At 37.7% G+C, this 15,635-nt stretch overlaps 1 protein-coding gene across 2 annotated transcripts in view; it reads left to right on the top strand.

Moving 5' to 3' along the window:
- The window catches only part of LOC149421292 (apoptosis-resistant E3 ubiquitin protein ligase 1), a 58,938-nt gene that overhangs the window by 23,431 nt on the left and 19,872 nt on the right, over positions 1-15,635 (top strand). For both annotated transcript variants that reach the window (XM_089635934.1, XM_089635935.1), the window contains exons 2-5: positions 11,923-12,079; positions 12,157-12,365; positions 12,950-13,089; positions 13,179-13,319. In XM_089635934.1, coding sequence (XP_089492060.1) covers positions 11,923-12,079; positions 12,157-12,365; positions 12,950-13,089; positions 13,179-13,319 — 647 coding nt within the window. The remainder of the gene's footprint in view (positions 1-11,922; positions 12,080-12,156; positions 12,366-12,949; positions 13,090-13,178; positions 13,320-15,635) is intronic.

Here is a 15,635-nt window from a genome sequence, read left to right as displayed (position 1 = left end):
TTTGCGATTAGCACCAGATTTTATTTTTCTGGACAATGAATTTCCCGAGGTATTCGTTTAGAACATCTCAGATTTTATTAATAAGTTAATCGGAACTAATTAAAATGTCGATTTTCTAGGTCCGTCTAATATGCCGGATCGCGCGCCGAATATTTTTTACACGACTTCTTCACTTACGTCGCACATAGGAGTATTTCGATGTGAAATCCGGTCAAAACTATTTTATGGTCGTTTTTATAATAAAACAACGTATTATTATATAATACAGTCTTTAATTAAATAAAAAAGTACAAATATTTACTATAAAGCAATTTTTGATTATTTTCTTCAGTTTCAAAAACTCTAATTAAAAATATTTAATCTTACTCGTCATCTTCATCCTCTTCCTCTATATTTTCTAGGCTAACATCATCTTCTACATCTTCATCCTCTTCCTCCATATTTTCTAGGCTAACGTCATCTTCTTCATCATTTAATGTAGAAGGCAAAGATGACGGTGCAATCGCGACCATCAGTTTAAGCGCTTCACTCGAAAATGCTTTTTTCTTGGTTTGACTCTTGGGTCTAATGGAGCTTAAATAAGGATCGGAGCTTAGCAACAATCTATTAATAATGTCTCTATAACAGGCTTCTCTAGAAAACTTTCTTGCAAAATTAAGCCTATATTGTATAAAATGTTTATTTCGGGCCTCAGCCGCCTCTTCTGATAATTGACCAATTGGTAAAATTGCATGGCTTATAACTTGGGACCCATGAACTAAAACTTTGTGAATTGTAGGTGACATAGGGTGCCATCCATATAATTCTACATACAATTTTGCAGTTTTGTTGGCATAGGTAGCAAACTTTTTGGTATCTATGCTAATTCCACTAGAAATCACTTCAAGGATTGTTCTGAATCGCTTGATAAGTTCTAAATTGATACTGGTTATTTGAGAAGATGTATCAGGGTCAGCAAAAAACCTTCGTGCTGTATTGCCATCATTAGTATTTCCAAATCCTGCTTTAGGCTCGTCTACGAGCAGTCCCATTCGTTCTCTGAAATCTTTTTGCACTCTTTCTTTCGTCTCTTTAACAGTTTTTTTTGTTCTGGTGTACGCGCCTGCCATTTCTTTAGGGAGATTTTATAGGCGAGGTGGAGAAGGGACTCAAAAAATCGTATTCTGGCGTGGAGAACAGATAGTCCAAACTGCAAGGCTTCGACATTTACTTCTTGTACTTCCTTTAGCTTATTAAAATATTTTGAAGTCTGTCCACAAATATAGCAGCGCATAATTGAAGATGTGTCAGTAGCAGCATTGCATACCTTGCCATCAACCATTTTAAATAGTAGCTTATGATTTATTTTCACCAATCCACTGGAAGGTATATATATTTCTGTTTGTGACAATTGGTGATTAACATAAGCTATCTCCTCTTTAGTGATATCTTTGGATTCACTTATAAATCTTATCCGAATCGGTCTACAGAATCGAACTGAAGATGGCGTCGGATTTTGCCAAATTAATTTCGTTTCGCCATTTACATTTACATTCAGTCGCAGAGGTACAAGGGAACTTTGAAATATAATAGCGTCACTATCTGAGCTATTTTGAAATCTCTGCTTAAACTGCGACTGCTGTGATCCATCACATCCCCATTTTGATATAAGTTCCAAGTTTTTTTTTCATCGTTTCTTAATAACTCTATTACCTCCGCAAGGTACTTATATAGGCGAGATGCCGTAAGATCCAGTAAACCTTGATCCTGAATTTCCATACAGGTTTCAGTCTCACGTATTGTTTCTTCCTTGGGGTAACTGTCCTTTTTTGCTTTTTGGATTAATGAGTAACATGGGTAGAGTCACGTGGGGTAACCGTGCGCAATTTTTACATTGGGATTTTTGTATTAAAAAGCTTTAGGTATTTTACTCAATTTTTTTGATTATTAATATGATCGATTATTAAGGCATCTCAAACAACCATAAAAACTTCATATGGTTCATAAATCAAACAGTTATATAAAAAAGTTTACATGCATGTCGATTGCGTACACTTACCCCGTGTGCGGGGTAAGTATACGCATACCGTAGGGTAAGTGTTCGCACCGCGAAGAGTTACCCCCCATTGCAATTATCACACTTAAATTGCTCCTTATCGTAGTCTGTGCAGTTCTCATGCCACCATGCTTTACACACAATACATTCTATCCAATCTTCTGTTGGTGGATCTCGATATTTCTCCTTGCATTGTGGGCAAAAATAGTCCTTAGAAGCCTGTTTTTGTTATGCACGCTGGAATCTCCCGCCTTACGCTTTGTGGTGATTCTTTGTGGTGTGACTTTCTTGAAAAGAGGTGGTCGTCCGATTTCCATAGTTTTAAATATTGGTTTTCGGACGATTTTTGCATCTGCATCTGTCTGCTTCTGCTGAAGTTTCTTTTTATAGGGACTTGAGGTAATTATTTCCGACTTGCAAGCATTTTTCAGTTTGCGTAAAACCGCCGAACTTGAACAACGTTAAACCCAATAGCTCTCGCAATACTTGTGGGAGTAGTCTGTCTTAAAGCTAAAACAGGGTTACGTTTTAGAAATCCATACACCCAATCCTTGCCAGCCGTTTTTGTAATGTTGTCAAATCTGTTCTCGATCTTGTTGATTTCAGCATACTCGTAAACAATTTTTCTCATTGTCCGCATAATCAGGCCGTAGAACATTTCGTCAGTTTTTTTACAATAATCAACGATTTCGGCCTGAAAATAAATGAATAATTATTAGATCAATAGTTTCACAAAAAAATGACATCTGAACGATAAATTGAGCATCTATTTATCTAAAAATCTACATCTTTATCTGATGTAAATGTCGGACGATATCTCCCCATTGAAGTTACTATTAATTTTAGTTTTAGGCGTTTACGCAGAGTGGCTTCACTGATCCCAACAATATCTGCAGCAGCCCGCTGGCTCTTTCCCTCTTTCCTAAGCCTTTTTGCAGTTTCAATCTGCTCTTGAGTGCAAACTGACCTATCCGGGTGCTTTCTCGCGTATACACGCGGCATATTTCACTGTAAAAAATAACGAGAGTTGAAATATTATGCTATAAAATCAATTTTATCTATTGGGGTAAGTGTTCGCACTCGTCCAACTGCGAACGCTTACCCCAGCACACTTACCCCATCACACCAAAATTCAATATACTTTAAAAATCAGATTAGTGGTTATCTTTATTAGAATTATCACTTTGCACCCGTCTAACTAACAATATTTCACTAAAAATTATCATAGACCACGTCGCTCTGACATAGCTGGTTACACAATAGCACACATCGGTAACAGAGATGAAAAATTTAAGAAAAGCACGAAAAAAAGTAATTTACCTACCAGTTTTTATTGACAAATCAGCATCCACTGTACACATGTCCTGCTTCGGCGCGATCCAGAAGGCTACTGAATTAAGGAACGCGCGGGCGCTTAACAGGCACAATCTTGTCGGAAACATCACTGCGAACACTTACACTCCGCGTACGGTTACCCCACGTGACTCTAGATACTCTTATTAGCATTATAAATTATTTCCCATTGCCTCCTCGTAAAGTCGCCTTCAACAAATATTGCCAATGCCTCTTGTGGTGTGTGATTTTTCACATTTATTTGATTTTGGGATAGAGAATAAGATTTGCGAATTTTTGATGCTCTTGTTGGCGTTGCTACAATCTCTTTTATCAATACTGAGGCATCAGTATTTCCAATAATGCGTTGACTGACTCCAGCTGCATAAACAAGTTCTTCAGGAGGTATTTGCTTCCGTATCTCACTGGTTTTACGTCGCTTACTACGCTCACTTAAGTTTTCAAAAGATTTTGTTGGCCGACCCGTTTTAGGTCTACTTTCCTCGTTGAACTTTTCCAAATGAATAGAAGATGTGAGCCATGTATCATTTTTACGTAAAAAGCGCTCTTTATTCCGACCTGCTGCTTCCCATCTTTGCTTAAATTCAGTCTTCAAATATCTCAGGCTGCGACTCAAAATAAATCTTTAATCCTCAGGGCACTGGGTTATTTCAACTAACTTTGTTTCCAAAAACACTAACATTTCTTTAATTTTATTTGCTTTGCAGGCACACATGATGTCATGTAGAGCTCTTCTACTAAAATTAATGGTTGATCCAATATTATCTGAAAATAAAAAATAAAATTCATTAAAGCAAAATTTACCCAAATTCTACTTTACCACTTTCAAATGATCGAAAACAAAAATGGTGCAAATATAAGCAGAATTTTTTTTTTGTATTCATTAGAAAATATCCTAGTAAACATATTAATCATAAAATAAAAGTTTGACAAGCCTCGACACATAATCAAAAACGTGATTATCTTAATATTTTTATACAATCCTTTTAATGTTTTCGGTTAATTTTGCTTAATTTTTTAAAACACTTTAATTCTACATAAAGTAGAAAATTGGCATGATAAAATATTCTACGTACCTTCTACTTCCATTTTCGTAATAATTTTTTTCCGCAATTTAGCACACCAAATCACAACTGCGACTACAAAATAATGAAAATAACGAATGCCGAGAACAAAGACGCGCGGTCTGCACAACGACTGGGTTCCGATTGCCTGCGCGAGAAAGGACGGCTAACTGAGTAACAAATGTATCACTCATTCATTGACCCGGTTATTAAGCTACAAAAAAGAGCGACTTTAATAGGTTTTTATTTAACTTCGTAAAATCGACTTTTGACCGGAGTTTTAATGAAAATACTCCTATGTGCGTCGTTTAAATTCCCAATTTATGAGTATTTGCTAGGGAAACTTCGACCGTAGGTTTGTTCAGTACACCAAGGCGGCCGCGGCGGGTCGCATGTTTTTGTACGCGGCTTCTTCACTTAAGTCGTTAGATAACGATTTTATTTTGGGGTATTGTGTCGTCTTAACAAGTTATATTTTAAAAGTTTTGTCATTAAAACTGCCTTCTACCGAGTTGTACGAATTTGGTTACACTGGTGGTCTGATAGAAACTAATATTTAGGCTTTTTAGTACGTTTAACTTTTTTAATTATTTATTTCTTGTCATTTTCAATAACTGATAATGTAGGGCAGTGGATAAAGCAACTTACCTTTGGGGAGTTAACATAATAATTATTAATCAATTAAACGTAAAGATTTAGATAAAATATCGACAATATTTTGGTAAAACCGTACTAGCCACAATTTGGGAATGTTACTTTTTAGTGGTTTCACGTAGTGAATATATATCTTATTAATGCATTTGTAATGCTATAAACTAAATTTACTCGTGTAATTTTGTTTGAGGTTAATTACTCAAACCTCAAATTTCTCATAAGTATAAATGGGATTGCAATATTTCACATCCAAATTATGAAAAACATATAACCGCTTGCGGGAAACGAGAAAACTCATACCCCTTTTTACAGTAAGACGCGGGAGATGAGTTTACTCGTTTTGTTGCGCAAAGCGGTAAGGAGCGGGAAACTTGTAAAAAAGGGGTTCTAAATGGGTGCGGGGTCATGTGTTTTCTATTGTCAGCGGTACCCGATCTATCTACCTGTCAATACAATGTGTTTGAAACACAACAAAAAAATAAAATAAATAAAATCGTTGTCGCATATGTTCCGCTCACAAACTACGCAGTGAAACGCGGTACATATGCAAGTTTTGCAATGTGCCCCTGCATAAAGGAAAGTGTTTCGAACGCTATCACACATTGAAGCACTATTAGGTCATAGTTTTTTTTATATGTATTGAAAATTTCTAAATAATCTTGTAATTTTGTATGAATAAATTTCGATATGTTATTTCGATTGTAAAATACTATAATTACACATACATTGCTAAGTAAATAAATAGAGACATATTTTTAAAGTAAAACACTGAAAGTTTCATCGAAAAATATCAAATAGATCATAAGATATGAATATTTTGCGGAAAGTTCTAATTTTGGCGCTAAAATTTAAAAAAACACCCGCGCTTCGCCCCCAATTTGGCGGTAAAATGCCCGACCATTTAGTGTTAACTTCGAGATTTTGAATTTATTTTTACGAATTTGTCAATATTCGTTTTTATCGTCTCCCGCAAAATTTTCATTTTGTGGCTTGAAGAATTTTACCAAACCACAGTCCATAGTATACTAGAGGCTACCATGAATGCTTTTTATCAAATTAATTATTTATCAAATCGATGTTATTGGATGTTATTGACGTTTACGCCAAGTTGATAACCTTTTCTTGATAATAATAATATTTTCCACCGGTTAGATTACATTTATCACGGCCAAGGCTACTATCGATTTATCTCGTTAAATATTTATTCGGTTTAGAAGTGTAGAGAATTAACATAAAATAATTCTTTTTTGCTATGTTGATATTTATAAGGATTTTTTATCTTGATTTTGTTTGGGTTATGCCGTGTTGCGCATCCTCCTTATTTAGCCGACGTTTCGGACAGCGTTACAGTGTTCATAAACCGAGGAAACGCAACACGGTATAATATCCCAAAAATAAATCACGATAATACTTTTGGCCGTGAATATCAAAAATTTTTGTATTAATTTGACGAACATGACTTTATTACTTAGAGCAAATTGTCAAAATAGAGAAAAGTACACGAATAAATGTGATGTACTAACTGCAGCATTGGACTGATTCGATATTTATTTATTTATTAACGGACATCGTCCAAATTACAAAATTATAACACGAATAAAGTAAAATTAAAAATACGGGAGTAGACAAAGGTACATGAAAGCAAAGACATATACATATATGGTAGATATAATATAAGAAAATAAAGTGACAAGTCGAATCAAGTCAAGAATACGCCGTGGGTCAGGACCACAGGACACTTATAATATTCCGTCACTTGTTTAGCGACTGGCAAAAATCATTCAGACTTATCCCAAAAAAGTTAAGGTTTTGACTTGAGTTGACCAGTCTACACATTCTGGACAATGGTGAATAATATCCATAATTTGTCGAATGATGGTTGAGGAAGAGCAGTTCATTATTTCTGAGTCTTTGCGAGGGGATATTGAAGGGAATGAGTTGCAGTTGATATTGTGCTTTTTTTAAAATAACATTTGAATTTCACTTCTGTTTTTGGAAACGAACGAATGCAAATCTTGGAAGTAGAAATTAACCCACTTCCCGACATTCTATCGATCTGAAACTCGCCAGTTAGACGCGTTGTCGATGACAATGCATTCTATTTGGTGGTAACCACGCGGATATATACGCATTTCTCTGAAATTGGATGATATTACAGAAGTTAAGACGAGACAATACCCTAAGATAAAGTCAGAATCTTAACGACGTAAGTGCAATGCATTCAAATATGCGATGCGTAGCCCTTAGTGTATTGCACAGACCTGCGATTGAATCAAACGTCTGAATGATGAACGTAGAAAGGGATGTAAGGGGAATGTATAACGTGGAAGAGAATGGTGGAAAAAGTCGAGGACCCCCTACCATAACTTTCGCGTGGTAAAATGGGGAGCATGTGATGAACGAAGTAAGGATAATGTATGACGTAGAAAAAATAAGAACCTTTTCAGTTCTTAGCCCTGATATTATTTTCACATTAAAACTACACCCAGTTTTCAGGTATACTAGATTTCACAACCTCAAAACTTTACTCCAAACCATTGATAACCTCAGGTAGGGTTGCCATATTCGGCCAGGGTCTCGTCGGGACGTTTCAGGATGGAACAAATAAAAAATTTGTAATACTTAAACAATTTCTTTATTTTAAAATAAGTAAGTAAATATGTTTGTTTTATAGGTTACTTTAATTGGTACTAGCAGAAGTACTTGGCTGGCCATACTTTTCAGAAGATTTCTCTTTTCTCAACAATTCTGGGTACCTTTTAACATAATTGTAGAACTCTGTACAAGTCATGTTATAATTGACTTGACACTGTAAAATCGACTCCACAGTCTCTGGGCTATGGGACGCACGGAAAATTAAAATTTGCATTGCGTAATTTCAATCGGGACATTTAAGGCTTTTGTCGGGACGTCGGGACAGATAGCTCAATAAAGGTGACAGTCCCGATATATCGGGACGGATGGCAACCCTAACCTCAGGCCACTTTTTACGAGCATTAATTTATTGAATATTAATATTATCTGGGGTTGTTTAATTGTTGTTGCCAGCCTTGGTTGTAAGGTGCGTTCATTTTCATTTACGTAATAGAATAATATTATTACCTTTGTTGTTCTGTCACGCACCTGTGTAGTGTATACAAAGGTGCGGATACCTACTCCACGCCCAAAACAAGTGAGAACTAATCGCGTTGAGTAGGTAATAGGCACGATGGACTTTTAAACATGCTGCTTGCCCAAATCGACCGACAGAGTAAGTTTTGGCTGCGCGGGAATCGAACCCACAACCTACAAGCTGAAGTAGCACAGTGGTTCCGTGCAACTGTCCGGAAATCAGAAGGTGCGGGTTCAATTCCCGCTGTCGAAATTTGTTTTTTCTCGGAAGATTTTTTCATATTATATTTTTATTTCAGGCTAATAATTATTGATTATAACAGTTATAACTAAAAAATTTATTTATATACAGGGTTTTCCAATAAGAGGTGTTATTTTGAATAGCCCGCTATTTCGGTAGATGTTACTTTTGAAGCTGTCATTTTTTAACATTTGACAAGTAGAAACTACGCCATTAATAAAAATGGAACGATACACGCTTCAACAACGCATTGAAATTATTAAAATTCACTTGAGTGAATCAAATGTAAATCATCTTGAGTGATGAGGCCCATTTCCACCTCGGTGGCTTCGTCAACAAGCAAAATTATCGCATCTGGGGCTCGGAAAACCTAAGAGTTATTGTTGAAAAGCCTCTCTATCCTCAACGTGTGACTGTTTGGTGCGGTTTGAGGTCCGGCGGAGTCATTGGACCTTACTTTTTCGAAAATGAGGCTGGAGCAACAGTTACGCTGAATGGATCGCTATTTTTTATGGCCGGTATTGGATGGTATTGATCTGGACAACGTTTGCTTTCAACAAGACGGCGCTACGTGCCATACAAGCAACGAAACCATTGATCTTTTACGATTGAATATCAAAATAACACCTCTTATTGGAAAACCTGTATTTAGATAGATTATTGCCTGCTGTGGGGAAAGCGAGGGTATAATTAAAATCAAGGACATAATTCCCTTCATTTATTCTGAACTTCAAATGTGTAAAAATGTTATGCTTTAGTCAGGTACATGTATATTCTACATAGGTACGAACCAGGTACGAATAATACGCTATGCTTAGCTGATAGCTATCAAAGGTTGAGGTGCTATTATAATAATAGGTTCGCCTTGATACGAGTAGATCTCTAACCTTTTTACCTCCCTAGCCACTGACGCAAGGAAGGGAAGGGAATGAAAGATTCTTCAGTATTCATCGTTACAAGTTCTACTGCGGATAGAATATAGAATAATTATAGTATATCAAAGAAGATAATAATATTAATAAATCTCAACGAAACATTAAACAAAACAAAACCCAGAAAAATTAAAAGATAACGGTTTTAACTGGGAATCGAACCCAGGATTTCTGTCTTACCGGGACAACGTCTCTAACCACTCGGCCATCAGGACCTAATTATTTTACTTCAATTAATTCATTTTTGTTGATCTCATATTTCAAATTCAGAATTAACTATTAAAACTATTTTTCCCATACTTTTGGCTGCTACCTTTTTGAATGATTGTTCTAAAGTATTTATTTGTAACCTAGATAGTGTCTTGGATAAACATATCATATTTTTTTTTTTAGTATATAGTATATATCTATATTTTATATAGTAGATATATTATCATTTAGTTTTATTCGAATATCTCATTTTTTTATAATTGTTTAAGGTTTATAACGTCCATCAATATAACATATCGCTGAAGAAGAAAATAATACTAATAAATCTATACGAAACATAAAACAGAACAAGACAAAGAAAAATAATAAAAATTGGTCTCAACTGGAATAATGTCTCACCTCTCATTGTAAATAAGGTTTGCAAATCCCGCAGCTTTTTCAAATCCCGCGGGATTGCGGAATAGAATTGAGAAATCCCGAGGGATTTGCGGGAATTTTATTAAGGGATACGAAATAATGCCAGTTTTTATTTTATTTATTCAGTAATATTATTAAAATTACAAAAAAAAAACTTTAAATCAAAGTAGAGTAATATTTTTGGATCCCAATAAGACTGAATTTTTCACGGAAGAAACAGTCTGGGAATTGAAGATGTTATCTTTATTTATATATTTTTTTCCAGTCATTCATTTGAATGAATCATCTTGGCAAAAACATTTCACGTTCCTAGTGTATGAACAGCAACATCATAAACACAAGCGTTTGCGCAAAACGTCACTGTTCATTGAAATATTGCGATAAGTTCCTTATTTTATTAATAAACTGCAAAGTTTTCTTTTACCGATAAGAATAATTGAAAAAAATAACTTTTCTGTAATTATTCTTGAGTATCTTTATTGGTAATACGGTCGTGATTAATGATTCAGTTGAAAATAGCCGAACAATGGTTATTTCCATTGAAAATTAGAATGTTAACTAAGGTGAATCAAACGGTTTTACTTAAAAATAATCGTATTTTGCTTGGCCAGCGATCCCGAATAATTACCTCTTTTTTAATCGTCTTTATAACTATATGTTTAAAAATGTACTCTGTTTCTTCTTCTTTTATATACTACTTCTCATCTTTAAATTTAACACAGCCTAATCTGTCCGTAACGGTGACCGGATAACTCATAAAATAACAATTCAACACACCTACAAAAAGTGATATAAAGTCATAAAAAGTGATGAAACAAAAACTAGGTGTGGATTCATTACTTTGACTCTATCACTTTTTGTAGGTATGTTGAATTCGCATTTTGATGAGATATCAGCAAACCGTCCGTAACATTGCACTGAAATATTTTTATTGTCTGTCACCTACCTCAGGTTATAGCGTTTTCCAATAGGGTGATTACTTTTGCCCCACCCTGTATATATTTATATATACCTGGTGAGATAGGTAATGTAAAGCATACAATTAAATTATGTAGAAAATTAATTACGGTACATGTTTTCTTTTGTGTGAAACTGTAAAAATAATATGTCATAAATGCCGATTTATCGGCACTGAAAATAAAATGTTTATACCAATACCAACTGCAAAAAAAACAAGGAAGTAAATATCCAACGTCGTCATTATTTCCTCGCCAACATCGCCATCGCATTGTCATTAGATATATTTAATTCATCTTTCCAGATGCTTCCGACACCCTGTAAAATTTTCAGAGTTTTGGCAAGAAGCAATCTTTTTTTTTTTTTTTTTTCTTAATTCAGTTTAGAAAGATAGCAGTGGTAATCCGTGATAATTCAGTGAGCTAGAATGGTAAGATTGAAAAATACGACATTATTGATGTTGTAACTGAAAATTTTTTTTTTTTTTCAAAAAAAATTTTTTGTATGAAAACTTTGTATGAGGATTATTTCAGTTTGGGAAATCGCAGCATCCCCAAACTGAAATCTTCATACAAAAAAATTATTTTTAAAAATAAATACATATTTTCATCTACAACGACATCATTAATGTCATATTTTTCAATCTTAACCACTCTAGCTCAATGAAATGTCACGGACCACCAGTGATAGGTAGGTCATTTTATAAATAACATTTTGAGTTTATGAACCTATAAATCATTAGTTAGCTAGATAGTTTTTACTATAAAATTATGAAAGGAATTAATTGAAAGGTAAAGATGTTCTTACTTGCTGCGCCAGCTAGGGCCGTGTTGTGGCAACTAGTCCACTTCAGTTGATATAAGATAATATAAAATAAGCTATTTTGTGTACACGTGTATATAATAATTGTTTGTAACTAGAGTTATAAAGGTCATTATTTGTTTGCAGGTATCTCCTCCCTGACGTCGTGTGGCACCCCCGAGGAATTGCCCGAGCTGCCGGCGCATGACGAGCAGCGGCTGCGTCGGGCCGCCCGCCTGCTGCAGCAGCGCCTCGTACTGCGCCAGTGGCTGCTTTCCCATCGCCTGCACCACATCTACACCAGGTTTGTCTATCTGTCTCGCTACTGTCCTGCTACATGTGTGGTAGGTATCTCCGGCTGACTTACGTATTCCATTTCAGACTGCTGAGTCTGGACGTGACGTCCCTGGAGGATGTGTACTGGCTGGAGGACTCGTCAGCGCGGCAGGTGCTGGGCCCCCGGGACTTGGAAAGCTGGGGCACGGCGCGCCAGGGGCTGCCCACTGATGAGGAAGGGCTGCGAACCCTCAAGGCCGAGCTCTGGAGCACCGTGGTCAAGAACAGCCGCCACCAGGACGCCTGGACTTGGGGTAACCGATCCTATTCTTGCATGCCCCATTATATAATCCATCCTATAATTAAACATACCGTTTCTCTTGCAATCCTTATCTGTCGGGACTGGGTTGGGATTTGCTCAGATCAACATAATCAGTTAGAACGTATTATAGATAAATGTTTATCTTTTAAAATTTAACTGCTTTTAAAATATTCTTGCCAATTTGTGCAAGTCTTCCTAGAAATTCACACAAAGATAAAACATTATCAATAACATAATGCAATAGAAACAGTGGTAGATTAGTTTTCTAATTCTCTTGTGAAATCAACGGTGAAAGAAATAGGGAAAGTGTAACTAGTTCAACCACTGCTAGCAAAGTCAGTATATATCACACTCTTTATTTTGAAAAGGTAGTAACATAGTACAGGTCTCTATCTACTTAAGATTGCATTGCAATGAAGTTATTTCATTAGGTTATCGGAGTTGTTTGACTTTCTTGTAAAAATAATAATATTATGTATGTTAAAAGTATAAAGTTTATTTGTTCTGTTACATTGCGTGGAATTCGTGTGTAGTGTTTGTGACAGCGGGTGTGTAATGTTGTTGTTGTTTGTGTAGGTGGAATGCTGGTGGTGTCTGTCTCGGTGGCGGGGCTGGTGACGCTGGCGGCCATGACGCAGCCCTCGCTTGCCCCCGAGGCCAAGCACTCCCTGCTGCAGTACGTCACCGGAAAGTACCTGCACCCTCCTAACTGCAAGGTACATTTCTTGCGATTGATCGATGTTATTCAGCTAATACAGTGCGTGGTGTAATAAGGTGTAATCGGATGGTGGGTGGTTGTTTGCAGGTGGAGTGGGAGTGGGTGGAGCCCCAGTCTGTGGGCAGTACAGTTTGCTTCACGGTGAAGTTCTTCCAGCGCAATGGACAGCCCTACCCCATCTGCGACACGGACCAGCTGTGCGTCACCGTTTCACACGGGGCCAGGAAGGTTATTGAATTGTGTTTCTTATATTCCATTCTTTAACGTTATGTATACGAAAATATTAAATCTTTAAAACTACTGAATCAGTTTGACAGAATGTGTACTGGACGGGAGTCCGCACAAGACTGTAGATTTAGGCGCCGGGTCCAAACCGTGTCTTCAACCGATGAGATGCTCCTTTACGGCCGATGATGATGATTGTAGTTGATATTGGTGATGAAATCTGCCTCCCGCACCCAGGCTTGGTGAATGGTGGGCACTGGGTGTGCTTTCGTCTCTGCTCGCTTCTGGTGTTGGCGGTTTTCCAAAGGAGGGCCGGCTGGTCTCGAAGAGGTAACACCAGAAGATCTTGGAGCAGAAGACTCGGCGAGGTGAGGCAGATGTTGAGCAGGAGTCACTTGTTGATAAATAAAACGCTTGGTTTTGGTGGTAAAGATGAACTGATTTATTTTGAATTATGGGGCTGCTTATATTTAATTAGCCTGACTCGCGCCCGACGTTGGGCTAGGAGCCCAAAAGTGGTGGGGGGTTGTACCCGCGCCAACAATGAGTTTATAGCCTCCGACAAACTGTTGCATATTCATTTTGTCGGTAGTACTGGTGATAGTAGTCGCTTAAATTTGAGAGTTAGAAAAGATTTTGAGCGCTTACATGAATGATAATTACATAGTTTAAATGCATAGTAGTTATAGGAATGTGTATCTTGACAACTAGATTTTTTGTTTGTCAAGATACGACAAAAAATAAGAAATGTTTGTAAAATAAATGTGTAAAAATGATCTCAAGCGATCAAATTTGTAAAACATGTTAAGTTAGTATTTTTCCGAGGTCCCCCGTAAAATAGCGCTCAGAAAGAGATAAGATTCACTATGCTACGAGGTTCCTGGATTTTTGTACACGTAAAAAAGGTAAAAAATATTGTTCAAAAATGGGTTTACATCTGGGTGAAAAACAGCTTTTTTAATATCTCCTCAGCGGTAGTATATCGAAAATAGTGTTTATTTGACTACCGCCGAGGGGATGAACAAGTAAAATACATACATTTGTAACATTTAAAAATTGATTTTTCCTAGTAATTTTTACATAGAAAAAATGCTGGACATTGATCCACGCGGCAGGTAAGCCGGCGACGCGGTATCGATGCCGTTCGTAGACAAAGTTTTCAAGCGGCCTGGGCCGAAAATTGGACAAAATGGCCAGTGGCGGGGAGTGGTGATTTTGCCAGTGGCGTGGGGTAGGCACATTTTATAAAAGTAAACAATTTTTATGAAATTAAATAATGTGGTCAACTACGTCCGTTACACTCCCCCCGTTTAGCTATGCTGAACTAAAAAATAGGACGTTTGTTGGTACGTTGCAGCCCGCGGCGGCCAGTCCCTCTGGGATGGTGCTGGGCTGGTGGTACTGTTGATGTTGCATCGGTAGGCGGGGCCGGCAGGATTACAGCGAGCTTCACATCGGGGTGGACGTAAAATCCGGTGCTCGTCTGGATCCGGGCGGTCCTCACTCGGCCGTCTGCAGCAGGGGTGAATGGAGGAACATGGTGGGCTAGCCTTGATGGCGGCAAGGGCCCCATCAGAGGGGGGGCTGGCTTGCTCCTGCGCATCTTGCAGGTGGGGCAGTTGTGGGCGATCTTGCGAATATTTGTTCGCAGTCGCAGCACATGGTAGCTGCCTCGCACCTCAGCCATTGTTCTCTCCTTATTCGGATGATCGGCTTCCTGGTGATGACGTCTCACCAGAAGTCGTGCATATGCATGATCACCATCCAAAATTATTGGTGTCCGCACTGCTTGGGGCACGTTACTGAGGGCTCGTATTCTTGAGTTCATCCTCAGTAGGCCGTCAGGTCCAAGGAAGGGGCTCAAGGCTTTGAGCCTACTGTCACTTGGTAGTGGATCTCCTTTCTGGAGCGCATTTATGTCATGATAAAATGTCTCTTCTTGACATTTTCTTGCCCATCGGGCCTCTGCTTCCTTGATTTCATCGGTTCTTAAATGATTATCAGGTTGTTCGTGGCTTTTTCCACGACACCTTTTAATAGAACGATGTATCCGGCAGGTAGTTTGAATAAGATGATTAAATGAGGAGAATTTCTTGATGTCGGGCAGTGTTTCTGCCACAGTTGAAGAAAGGCCAACGTTTTGGCGCCTTACTTCAATGTGCCTGGGAGACCCTTTCGCGGGGCCGACTGATTCTCTCGTACCATTTGCAGGCACAGATCCAGCTGGTACTCCTCGTACGGCCGCCTGTATCAGAGGTGCTCGCGGTACGGGGCCAGATGGTCCATGGGGCGTGGTAGAATGCCACCGGGCATGGTGCC

The sequence above is a fragment of the Hesperophylax consimilis genome, chromosome 9 (assembly GCF_061612785.1).
Source record: "Hesperophylax consimilis isolate HC1 chromosome 9, BYU_Hcon_1.0, whole genome shotgun sequence".
NCBI classification, from domain to species: Eukaryota; Metazoa; Arthropoda; class Insecta; order Trichoptera; family Limnephilidae; genus Hesperophylax; species Hesperophylax consimilis.
This window is presented reverse-complemented; position numbering and strand designations above follow the sequence as displayed.